Source organism: Chiloscyllium plagiosum, unplaced genomic scaffold, assembly GCF_037043375.1.
Source record: "Chiloscyllium plagiosum isolate Xiang-an unplaced genomic scaffold, Cpla_swu_hap1 HiC_scaffold_17, whole genome shotgun sequence".
NCBI lineage: Eukaryota > Metazoa > Chordata > Chondrichthyes > Orectolobiformes > Hemiscylliidae > Chiloscyllium > Chiloscyllium plagiosum.
In genome coordinates, this window is record NW_028270155.1 from 80,353,228 (window position 1) to 80,365,890 (window position 12,663).

At 42.9% G+C, this 12,663-nt stretch overlaps 1 protein-coding gene across 2 annotated transcripts in view; it reads left to right on the forward strand.

The window, feature by feature from the left end:
- ccdc102a (coiled-coil domain containing 102A) overlaps nt 1-12,663 on the forward strand; it is a 287,030-nt gene that overhangs the window by 176,602 nt on the left and 97,765 nt on the right. For both annotated transcript variants that reach the window (XM_043707419.2, XM_087996111.1), the window contains exons 5-6: nt 5,130-5,246; nt 12,273-12,482. In XM_043707419.2, the coding sequence (XP_043563354.1) occupies nt 5,130-5,246; nt 12,273-12,482 (327 nt within the window). The remainder of the gene's footprint in view (nt 1-5,129; nt 5,247-12,272; nt 12,483-12,663) is intronic.

Here is a 12,663-nt window from a genome sequence, read left to right on the forward strand (position 1 = left end):
CATTAAGTTACTGGAGCCCTGTGACATGATCCCAGGCCAACATTGCAAAAGTAAGTTAACTGCATTACTGCTGTAATAACTTCAATACTACCCACCTTGTCTATACCTCTCATGACTTTGTAGACCTCAGTCAGGTCCCCCATCAACCTCCGCCTTTCTAATGAAAATAATCCTAACCTAATCAACTCTCTTCATAGCTAGTGCCTTCAAACCAGGCAACATCCTGGTGAGCCTCCTCCACATCCATTCCAAAGCATCCACATCCTTTTGGTAATATTAGCGACCAGAACTGCATACAGTATTCCAAATGCGGCCGAACCAAAGTCCTATACAACTGTAACACAACCTGCCCACTCTTGTACTCAGTATCCCAATGAAGGTAAGTATGCTGTATGCCTTCTTGACCATTGTATTGACCTGCATTGCCACCTTCAGTGTACAATGGACCTGAACACCTGATCTCTACTTCAATTTTTCCCAAAGCTTTTCCTATTTATTGTATAGTTCGCTCGTGAATTGGATCTTCCAAAATGCATCATCTTACACCATGCAGCCTATTACAGATAAACCCATTTTCTTCCGATTAGATCCTATCCCTTAGTACTTTCTCCAGCAAATGTCCTGCTCACTGGTCTATAATTGCCTGATTACCCTTTCTATCCTCCTTAAACAAGGGGACAACATTAGCAATTCTCCAGTCTCCGGGACCTCACCTGTGTTCAAGGATACTGCAAACATACCCGTTTAGGACCCAGCTATTTCCCCTCTCGCTTTCCTCAGTAACCTGAGGATTAGTCCACCTTAATGCCTTTTAGAATATCCAACACTTCCTTCCTCCTTATGCCAATTTGATCTAGAGTAATCAAACATTTATCCCTACCCTCAACATCTGTCATGTCCCTTTCCTTGGTGAATATCAACTCAAAGTACTAGTAGAGTCTTAGAGATGTGCAGCACAGAAACAGACCCTTCGGTCCAACCTGTCCATGCCGACCAGATATTCCAACCCAATCTAGTCCCACCTGCCAGCACTTGGCCCATGTCCTTCCAAACCCTTCCCATTCATATACCCATCCAAATGCCTTTTAAATGTTGGAATTGTACCAGCCTCCACCACTTCCTCTGGCAGCTCATTCCATAGCTGAAAATGTGTTGCTGGAAAAGCGCAGCAGGTCAGGCAGCATCCAAGGAACAGGAGAATCGACGTTTCGGGCATAAGCCCTTCTTCAGGAACACATTTTCAGCTCTGATCTCCAGCATCTGCAGACCTCACTTTCAGCTCATTCCATACATGTACCACTCTCTGCGTGAAAAAGTTGCCTCTTAGGTCTCTTTTAAATCTTTCCCCCCTCACCCTAAAGCTATGCCCTCTAGTTCTGGACTTCCCCCACCCCAGGGAAAAGACTTTGCCTATTTATCCTATCCATGCCCTTCAAGATTTTGTAAACCTTGGAGAAGGTCACCCCTCAGCCTCCAACGCTCCAGGGAAAACAGCCCCAGCCTATTCAGTCTCTCCCTATAGCTCAAATCCTCCAACCATGGCAACATCCTTGTAAATCTTTTCTGAACCCTTTCATGTTATACAACAGCTTTCCGATAGGAAGGAGACCAGAATTGCACACAATATTCCAACGGTGGTTTAACCAATGTCCTGTACAGCTGCAACATGACCTCCTGTACTCAATCCTCTGAATAATCTCATCCATTTTCTCTGACTCCACGCATAACTTCCATCCTTTGTCCTTGAGTGGGCCAACCTTTTCTCTAGTTACCCTCTTGCTGCTTATATAAGAATAAAAGGCTTTGGGGTTTTTCTTAACCCTGTTTACTAAAGTTTTTATTTAGAGCTCTTAACTCCTCATCTCAGAATGGTCCTACGTTACCAATATTCTTATAAAGCTTTGTCTGTCTTCAATTGCTTAGACCTTATGTATGCTGCGTTTTCCCTCTTAACCAGTCTCTCAATTTCACCTGTCATCCATGGTTCCCTGACCTTGCCTTTTCTCGCCCTCGTTTTCACAGGGACATGGCTGTCCTGCAACCTAATCAACCTCTCTTTAAAAGCCTCCCACATATCAAATGTGGATTTACCCTCAAACAGCTGCTCCCAATCCACATTCCCTAGCTCCTGCCGAATTTTGCTATAGATGGCCTTCCCCCAATTTAGCAGTCTTCCTTTTGGACCGCTGTCATCTTTGTCTGTGAGTATTCTAACACTTACAGAATTGTGATCATGATTTACAAAGTAATTCCCTACTGAAACTTCAACCACCTGGCTGGGCTCATACCCCAACACCAGGTTCAGTGTGGCCCCTTACCAACTTGGACTATTTACATACTGCTCTAGAAAACCCTCCTAGATGCTCCTTACAAATCCTATTCCATCTAGACCTCGAACACTAAGTGAATCCCAGTCAATGTTAGGGTAATTAAAATCTATCACCGTCACCCTGTTGCACCTACATCTTTTCATAAACTGTCTGCATATTTGTTCCTCTATCTCACACACTTGCTGTTAGAAGGCCTGTCGTGCAGCCCCAACATTGTTACTGCATGTTTCCAATTTCTGAGCTCTGACAATGTTGCCTCACTGCTCGAGTCCTCCATAGTGCCCTCCTTCAGCACAGCTGTGATGTCCTCTCTGACCAAAATGCAACTCCTCCACCCCTTTTACTTCCCTCTCTATCCCACCCAAAGCATCTATATCCTGGGATATTTAGTTGCCAATCATGCCCTTCTCTCAACCATGATTCAGAGATGCCGGTGTTGGACTGGGGTGTACAAAGTTAAAAATCACACAACACCAGGTTATAGTCCAACAGGTTTAATTGGAAGCACACTAGCTAGTGTCTTCATTCCTGAAGAAGGGCTTATGCCCGAAACGTCGATTCTCCTGTTCCCTGGATGCTGCCTGACCTGCTGCGCTTTTCCAGCAACACATTTCCAGCATTCATCATCTGCTCCCTGCTTACTCTTCCCCTTAGTCACACTGACTTCATTATCTAATTCCTTACAGGCTTTAGTTACTATCTCCTTCCTGTCCACCAACTACCTCACTTGATTCCCATCTCTGTGCCACATTAGTTTAAACCCTCCCCAGCAGTGTTAGCAAAAGCACCCCCTCAGACATTTGTTCCAGTCTGGCCCGGATTTAGACTGTCCGATTTATAATAGTCCCACCTCCCCCAGAACTGGTCCCAGTGTCCCAAAAATCTGAACCCCCACCCCTCAAGCCACACGTTCATCCTGCCTATTCTTTCATTTCTACTCTGACTAGCACATGGCACTGGTAGCAATCCTGAGATTACTACATCTGAGGTCCTACGTTTTAACTTGGCTCCTAACTCACTGAATTCACATGTCCCTGTGAAAACGGGGGTTAGAAAAGGCAAGGTTAGGGAACCATGCTTCAGGTGAAATTGAGAGACTAGTTAAGAGGGAAAAACGCAGCATACATAAGGTCCGAGCAACTGAAGACAGACAAAGCTTTATAAGAATATTGGAAACGTAGGAATGTAGATGAAAGGCTGAGGTCTTTTCTGCAGGGTGAGGGAATCCAAAACTAGAGGGCATAGGCTTATGGTGAGAGGGAAAAGATTTAACAGGAACCTAGGGGACAACTTTTTCACACAGAGGGTGGTGCATGTATGGAATGAACTACTAGAAGAAGTGGTGGGAACTGATAGAATTATAGCATTTAAAAGGCACCTGGATGGGTATATGAATAGGAAGTGTTGAGGGATATGGGCCAAATGCTGGCAAATGGGACTAGATTAATTTAGGATGTCTCATCAGCTTGGAAGAGTTGGACTCGAGGGTCTGTTTCTGCATTGCACATCTCGATGACTCAACCAACCATATAATTAGCATTACATGCACAAACATGTACTCTGTACCCACTGGTTCTAACATGGTGCACCATTAACTGATGAACTGCAGAAATTTACTAGGGTCCCTTAGATAGTACCTTCCAAACCCATGACTTCCACCATGTAGACAAAGACAGCACATGCATGGGAACATCATTACTTGCAAATTCCCCTCTAAGCAACTCAACGGTCTGACTTTGAGATATATTGCCATTCTTTCTGTATCGCTGGGTCAAAATCCTAGCACTATAGTGTAAGACTCGAGGTGGAGGTATGGTCTGTAAGGAAAAGATTGTGTGTAAAATAGATTTGAGACCATAGAGAAATGATATTGGCTTGCCTGCATTCAACAGAAGCATTGTTCGTGGTGGTATTTAATTGTTGAACTTATAATGTTTGGGTAGCCAGCTATACTGTTGGTTTATGATCCTTAACATTTTGTACAACGTCAGTGCATTTATTATTACCTGGATGTTATTGTCTGCCCAATAAGTATCATAATTTCTCAATATTTTTTCTTGATTCGTGCAGGTCTGTCATTACTTGTCAACACATAAAGGTCATTGGTGACCCTGCTACCCAAGGTTGAGCTGTGGCCCATTTGTGCTGATGACTACAGCTTGTAGAAAAATAGAGCAAAAATTACAGAAGATTGCTGTACAATAACAATACTGTAGAGGCAGGAGAATGATGGGAGTCATTTCAGCTCCGTAATCTAATCTCAAGGTTCAGATGATGCTTTATGAATCACTCGAGCATTGCTTTACTGTTTTATGATATCACCTGAATCCATTGATTAAGTTACCGTCTTGAGATTGCTCCCAGGCAGAGTTTCTGTTGATGAAAATGATAGCGCAGCAATGTTGGAAGCTATTCATTATCTCAATGGACGATGTTAGCTGTGTAGAAGGCCTTCAGTATTTAACTCCTTCCTCTTCACCAGGAATTATACCTACCTACTGGTTTAAGGACATCCATTAAGCCAAGCTTTGTGGCGAAACCTGTATAAGTTCAATGATTATACAATGATCTTCCCATGGTTCTTTTATAATTGAATTCTGAAAGTATAGACTGGAAGAAGTATGCTGTGGATTTTGATAGTAAGTACGTAAAGAAATTGTGAACTTATTTATTGATATTTGCCATGTTCTTATTCAGAGACTCTCTCAAAATAGTCTTTTAACTTTTTACTGATAACTTAAAATTTGAATTTCAATGCAAAAATTGTTTGTGGTGTTAATGTGTGATTTCTGATTTTAGCTGAACATTTTAAAAGAAGTCCATCAAGATGAGTTGGGTCGGATATCTGAAGACCTGGAAGATGAACTGGGAGCTCGGTCCAACATGGATAAGAAGCTTGCAGAGCTGCGAGCTGAGGTACTCGATAGTGGCATGTCTGCCTGTTATCAGCTATATATGTTTGTTAGATTCTGTATAATTTTAGTACGGGTTTCAGGCAACTTAGGAATAGAAGTAGACCCTCTCTCCCTTAAGTCTGTTACTATTTAATTCAGTTGTTGCTGATTAGCACCTGATTAGTACACCTTTGTTCCATTTCTATTGGCACAGTACCCTTACCTTTCAAAGTATGTACTGATATTTGTAGTTCTCATTTGCAGTAGCCCTCCTTGACCCTATCTCACCTCCATCCTTTCAGACCTGTAGTATGTGGAGTTTAGAAGAATTAGAGGTGATTTTATTGAACCATGCAAAGTTCTTACAGAGCTCGTAGGTAGAATTATCTGCCCGGCAAGAAATAGGAGGTGGGGGATGAAATTCTAGAACCAGAGAATACAGTCTCAATAAAAAATAGGAATGTGTGAGGAATTTCCTCAGTGAAGGTGATGATTTTTTAAAAAAAAATTTCTACCTGAGGGCTGTTCTAAACAGAATTCAATCAAATTCTAGGTAGTGAAGATGAAGACGATAATATTTAAAAATGGCATTAAAGTACATAATCAATCATGATGTAGCTGAATGCTGGACTGAGATTGAAAAGCCAGATAGCCTCCAATCCTTTAGTTCAAATGAAAACGTGGCACTGTAGGGTGCACTTGTGCAACTCAGTTCTCAACCATCTGCTGCCATCCTATACCCTTCCTCCTTCAGTCTCCTTCCTTCCTTGCAGTGTTTAATTTTCTCTAACAGGCAGATTTTAACCCCACCTTCTAGTTTACCGATGGTTTGAACTCTAGTGTGATGCTGGAAAAGCACAGCAGGTCAGGCAGCATCCGAGGAGCAGGAGAATCGACGTTTCGGGCAAAAACCCTTCATCAGGAATACAGGCAGGGAGAATCAGGAGTGGAGAGATAAATGGGAGGGGGTGGGGCTGGGGGGAAGGTAGCCGAAAGTGCAGTAGGTGGATGGAGGTGGGGATAAAGGTGATAGGTCAGACAGGAGGGTGGAGCGGATAGGTGGGAAGGAAGATGGACAGGTAGGACAGGTAATGAGGATAGTGCTGAACTGGAAGGTTGGAACTGGGGTAAGGTGGGGGGGAGGGGAAATGAGGAAGCTGGTGAAGTCCACAGTGATGCCATGGCATTGGAGGGTTCCAAGGCAGAAGATGAGGCAGTGGGTTCTTCCTCCAGACGTTGGGTGGTTAGGGAGTGGTGACGGAGGATGCCCAGGACCTGCACGTCCTTGGGGGAGTGAGAGGTGGAGTTGAAGTGTTCAGTTACGGGGCAGTGGAGATGGTTGGTGTGGGTGTCCTGGAGCTGTTCTCTGAAGCGCTCTGTGCGTAGGCGTCCAGTCTCCTCAAGGTAGAGGAGACTGCATCGGAACAATGGATACAATAAATGACGTGTGGAAATGCAGGTGAAACTTTGGATGTGGAAGGCTCCTTTGGGGCCTTGGAGGGGAGAGGGTCAGGTTTGGGCTGAGGACTTACAATTCCTGTGGTGGCAGTTGAAGGTGCCAGGAGGGGAGGGTGGGTTTTTGGGGGGCGTGGACCTGACCAGGTAGTCATGGAGGGAATGGACTTTACAGAAAGGGGATGGGGTGGAGAGGGAAATATATTTCTGGTGGTGGGGTCTGTTTTTGGTGGCAGGAATGGCAGAGAATGATGCAAAGTGGAAGATGAGGACCTGTCGGGGGGGGCCGGGTTCTGTCCTTGTTGCAGTTGGAAGGGTGGAGTTAGAGGGCAGAGATGTAGGAAGTGGGTGAGATGTGCTGGAGGGCATCATCAACCACGTGGGAGGGGAAATTGCGGTCTTTAAAAAAGGAGGCCATCTGGCATGTTCTATGGTGGAACTGGTTCTCCTGGGGAGCAGATGCAGTGGAGGCAAAGGATTTGGGAATAAGGGATAGCATCTTTGCAGGAGGCAGTGTGGGAGGTGTAATCCAGGTAGCTGTGGGAGTCACTGGTTTTGTAGAAAATGTCAGTGTTGAGTCAGTCACTGTTGATGGAGACAGAGAGGTCCAGGAATGGGAGGGTGGTGTCTGAGATGGTCTAGGTGAATGTACAGTCAGGGTGGAATGTGTTGAAGTTGATGAACTGTTCAACCTCGTTATGAGAGCACGAAGGGGTTCCGATGCAGTCATCAGTGTAGTGGAGGAAAAGGTGGGGAGTGGTGCCGGTGTAACTTTGTCTAAAGCCTTACTAAAATCCAAGTAAACAACATCCATTGCCCTAACTTCATCAACCATGTTACTAAGACATGCCCTTCTCCTTGGTGAATGCCATTGCAAAGATACTCATTTAGGCTCTTGTCCATATACTCTGCCTCCAAGCACAAATTCCCTCCTTTATCATTGAGTGTCCTAGCCTCTCCCCATTTATCTCTTGTGTTTAATATATGTATAAAATACCTTGGAATTTTCTTTAACCCTACTTACCAAGGTCATTTCATGATCCCTCCTTGGTTTCCTAATTTCCTGTCTGAGTTCTTTTCTGTTTTCTTTACATTCCTCATGGGCACTGTATTATTAGCTTCCTAAACCTTACATATCGTTAACTTTCTCTTTTTTTGGCTAAATTCACAACCTCCCTTGTTATCCAGAGGTCCCTTGCCTTGCCATCCAAGTCCTTCCTCCTTACTGGAACATGCCAATCCTGAACTCTGATCAGTAGGTCTTTAAACAATTCTCACATGTTACACATGGACTTTGCTGATAACAGCTGCTTCCAAATAACTCTCCCTTGCTTCTACATAATACTGTTGTAATTTACCCACCTCTAATTTAGCACTTTCCTCAATTTAGTACATTCCTGCAAGGTCCAGACTGCTGCTTATTCATAGATACATTAAAACTTCAGGAGTTGTAATGACTTTGTTTGTTTGTTTCCAAAATGCTTTCCCACTGTAAGGTCAGTCACCTCTCCCGCTAGTTGGACTCCACATCCATTTCAAGAAACCCTCTTGGATGCACCTAAGAAATTCTGCCCCTTCTAATCCTCTTGTTCTAAGGAAGAGCCTGGAATGCGTTGTATGGGAGCGTAGTTCAGATGGGAAACCAAAGCCTTTTCAACTATTCATCCAAGTACTTTTAATGTTGTAACACCTAAGGCAATATCGGGGAAGTTAAAGTCACTCAGTATGACAACCCTTTTGATTTTGCAGCTTTCCATAGTCTGCCCATGTTTGTTCCTCAATGTCTCAGTGGTATGATCCCAGAGTTTATAGTACTGCTGTACCTTCTGTACTGCATAATTCTTTGATTTGATGATGTTGGAAGAGCCTGGAATGTATTGTCTGGAAGGGTAATTGAGGTGGGAAACCTCAACCTTTAAAAGTATTTGGATGAATGCTTGAAATGATGTAACACCTAAGGCTATAGGCTTGTTGCGAAAAAGTGCAGACTTGATGGCCAAAGGCCTATTCTGAACTCTGATTAAGTAATTACAATACGTATTACTGACTTGATTGATATACTGTTGCCAAATGTTTGGATGACAGAAAAGCAGGCAAGTGTTGAGGATAGCACAAGGAGTCTGCACAGGGATGTAGACAGGTTAAGCAAGTGGACAAAAACTTGACGGGTGGCACATGATCTGGGGAAATGTGAGGTTGTTCATTTTAGCAGGAAACATAGGAATCTGGGAAAGGCTGCAGAAAGCTGCCAGAGGGATTTGGAGGTCCTTGTTTATAAATCACAAGAGGCGAGCATCTGGCTTAAGAGGGTAGTAGGGAAGACTAATGGAATGTTGGCCTTTGCTTTAACGGGAATGGAGTATGAAACTAGGGAAATCTTGCTAAAACCACCCAAAGCAGTATTTGGAAAACAGCTGGAATACTGTGAACAGTTACATCTCCTTACCTAAGGAAACATTATTGGAGGCAGTCCCGAAAAAGTTCACTAGTTTGCTTCCTGGTCTGAAGGCAATGTCTTATGAGGAGTGTCTGAGTCGATTGGGCCTTTACTCATTGGAATTTAGAAGAACAAGTAGCAACCACAAAATTCATAGGGGTTTTGGGGTAGATATGGAAAGGTTGTTTATCCTGGCAGAGTCCAGGTTCAGAGAACATAGTTTTCGAAAAAGGGATCACTCTTTTCAAATAGCAATTGGGATGAATTTCAACTGCCAGGCCTGAGATGTGCTACCCCTCTGATTTGAACCCCCTCTTCCCCTGACCCCCTCTTACAGTCCAAAGCTTTGCAGTTTGAATGGATTAGCCATACTAAATTGCCCTGTGGTGTCCAGGAATGTGTAGGTTTGGTGATTTGTTCATAGAAAATGCAGTGTTACCAGGATAGAGTGGCTGTGGGGGTTGGGGGGAGGTGTTGGGAGGGGGAAGGCAGGGGAGTAGGTGTGGAAGGGATGCTATCCAGAGGGTAGTGTGGACTGGAAGGGCTGAATGACTGTTTCAATGCTGTAGGGATTTTTTTTTTAAGTACCTTTGTTCAAAGTGCTGCACAAGCTGGTTGCATCATTAAATACTGTCTTTATACTATTGTCCAGTTGAATGATTTTGTACCTTTTCTGGCTTTCTTTTGTTTTGATTGTTTGTGTAGTCAGAGTTCCCCTGTTTTGCTGCTGATTATTCTATGTTGAACTGTGCTCGCCGTCAGCTTCTCACCCTGTGACCCTATGGATTTAGGGAGTTGATTTTTATGTTGCAAGATATGATCTTGACACAAGTTAGCACTGCTGCCTCACGGCGCCGGAGACCCGGGTTCAATTCCCGCCTCAGGCGACTGACTGTGTGGAGTTTGCACGTTCTCCCCGTGTCTGCGTGGGTTTCCTCCGGGTGCTCCGGTTTCCTCCCACAGTCCAAAGATGTGCAGGTCAGGTGAATTGGCCATGCAAAATTGCCCGTAGTGTTAGGTAAGGGGTAAATGTATGTAGGGGTATGGGTGGGTTGCGCTTCGGCGGGTCGGTGTGGACTTGTTGGGCCGAAGGCCCAAGTAATCTAATCTAATCTAATCTAATCTAATCTAATCTAATCTAATCTTGACATTTATAACGAGTAGTCAATTTGATTATCCTAAAACTGTACAAGATGTCGTGAGCAGGAAGACCGTGTAGTTCACAGTCCAGGAGAGGCAGAGACCTAAATCTGTTTTTGCTGTAAAAGATAATGCTTCGAAGTGAACGAGACAGATCAAGTTATCTTTATCATCCTCCTTTTAGAAAACTTTCATTTCCGTTAAACTGCATTAATCTAGTAGATAACTGAGCCTAACCAAAGGAGTTCTTTTCTACATGTTTTAGTTCTCCAAAACTTATACATTACGGATGGTTTAAAACCTGAACCATTACAAATAGATGTTGCACCCACTAAAACATACTGTTTGTGCCTAATGATCCATAGCCTGCTAATTATACATTCAGGTGCAAATTTGGGCAAAATTCAGAGCACAGTTGTGACAGCAGTGGAAAACCTATTGCAAAAATCTCGTTCAGAATTCCTGATATTAGAAATAACTCGAGTTCAATGTTTAAAGTGTTAAAAGTACATCAAATGGAAATATCTGATTGAGAAACTGTCAAAAAGCCCTGAAGTAAATGCAATTCAAAAAAAACCAAGTAATTAATAAAAATAGAGGAAGTAATCTGTGGTGATCCGAACAGAGCCTTGTGGCAGAAAGCAGTAAACTGATTCAGCTTGAGATAGGAGAGATGCTTGCAACTGAGGTATCCATAGTAATGAGGTCTTCAATAAAAGGTGAACATTCACTTAGCCAAACATCTATGGTAAGAATCCCCATAAAATGTTACCACAACAAATAAATGGAACACTGACACCCAAAGTGAATTCCAAAAAAGTGTGACATAGCTTGTCGGTTTGTTTTGAAAGAAGTGATGATGGATTTTAATATTGTGATATTAAAGATGACTAGTAATTAAAAAGTAAAACTGAGTTAATTGCCTCTGCCACTCCAAACAATAGTGTTAAATTAATGGTGCTTTCTTTGTTTAATTCTTCTTGTAGTGAGGTTTGTTTTTGTTTTAAAATGTGAAATCTTAAGACAGCTTTGTCAGTTGATGTTTGAATTGCTCTTTAAACAATAGTGATCCAAAGCAGAATCATAAATTTAAAAATTATTAAATCAAAAAACAGTGACAATTGAAAATATATATCTAAGCTTTTAAAGCCTGATGCCAAGGATTTTAACATTTTGTCAGCCTTTGTTGGTCTGCAGGCAAAAAGAATGCTGTAAATATGACTAAACTTTTAAAACCATAGAGCAGGCAAAATCAGTCAACTAGCCTTATCCTGTTGTAAAAGTTTCTAGAAATTGCATGAAGTCCAAGGTGAAACATGGAAGGCTGTGGACAAGTGAGGCTATGAACCAACATCTCCATTGTTTAACTATAGGAAGTGATGGTCCTTTTCCCCACTTCTGGGTCAGTGAGAAAATCCGTATTGAGGAAGGTGTCAGTACTGGGATATATTTGTGTCCACAATGTATTGCACAACAATGTTAAGACTACAAGCAGAGGATGGCATTGGTGTCTGTTGGGCACTATGCTTGCTGCCAGACACCTAGGTTTGCTTCAGATTTTAAGATGGAGCTAAGCTGAGTGTTGACTACACTGCCATGCCTTCTTAGCTACAATGTCCTAGCATGCACAACCATGTTTCCAAGGAACATCCAATTCATAGGTTTAAAAAGTCTTACTTTTGTCTTTTGTGTACTTAGGACTTGTCAGTACTTTGCAGCCAATAAAGCTCTTCTGATATTTGATCACTGTTGTAATGTGTGCACAGAATGATCCCACAAGCAGCAGTTCAATAATGGCTAGGTAATTTGTTTTAATGATTCTGATTGAGAGAATTATTGACCAGGACTTCAAGCCTTCTGGCTGCTCTTTGAAATAATGCCAAGTATACCCACCTGAAAAGCAGATAGAGCTAATGTTAGACATCGCAGGTAAGCAACAATGCAAGTTCTGTGCCCAGCTCCCATCTAATGCAGTAATTGCCCTACTAAACATACCTCATTACTTTATGTGCACAGATGGAGAGGCTTCAAGCAGAGAACACAGCAGAATGGGGCAAGAGGGAGCGACTTGAGACTGAGAAGCTGAATCTTGAAAGAGAGAACAAGAAGCAGAGGGCACAAATTGAAGATCTAGTCGAAGTATTGGCCAAAAAGAGGAAGCAGGCAGCGAGTGCCCTGGACACTGATCTGAAGACCATTCAGACTGAGCTTTTTGAAAAGAATAAGGTAAAGGAATAGTTCTTTTGTGATGATTTTATTGTAGTTGTGACAGTCAAAAGGATGTCTGATCTGATATTGATATCAGAGCAATAGTCTATCAAGACCCAGACGATAGACATCATCATGGCTGCAGAATATTTTCTCACCTGCTTTCTGGCCTTGCGTGATAGTGGTAGCAGAGTTTTGG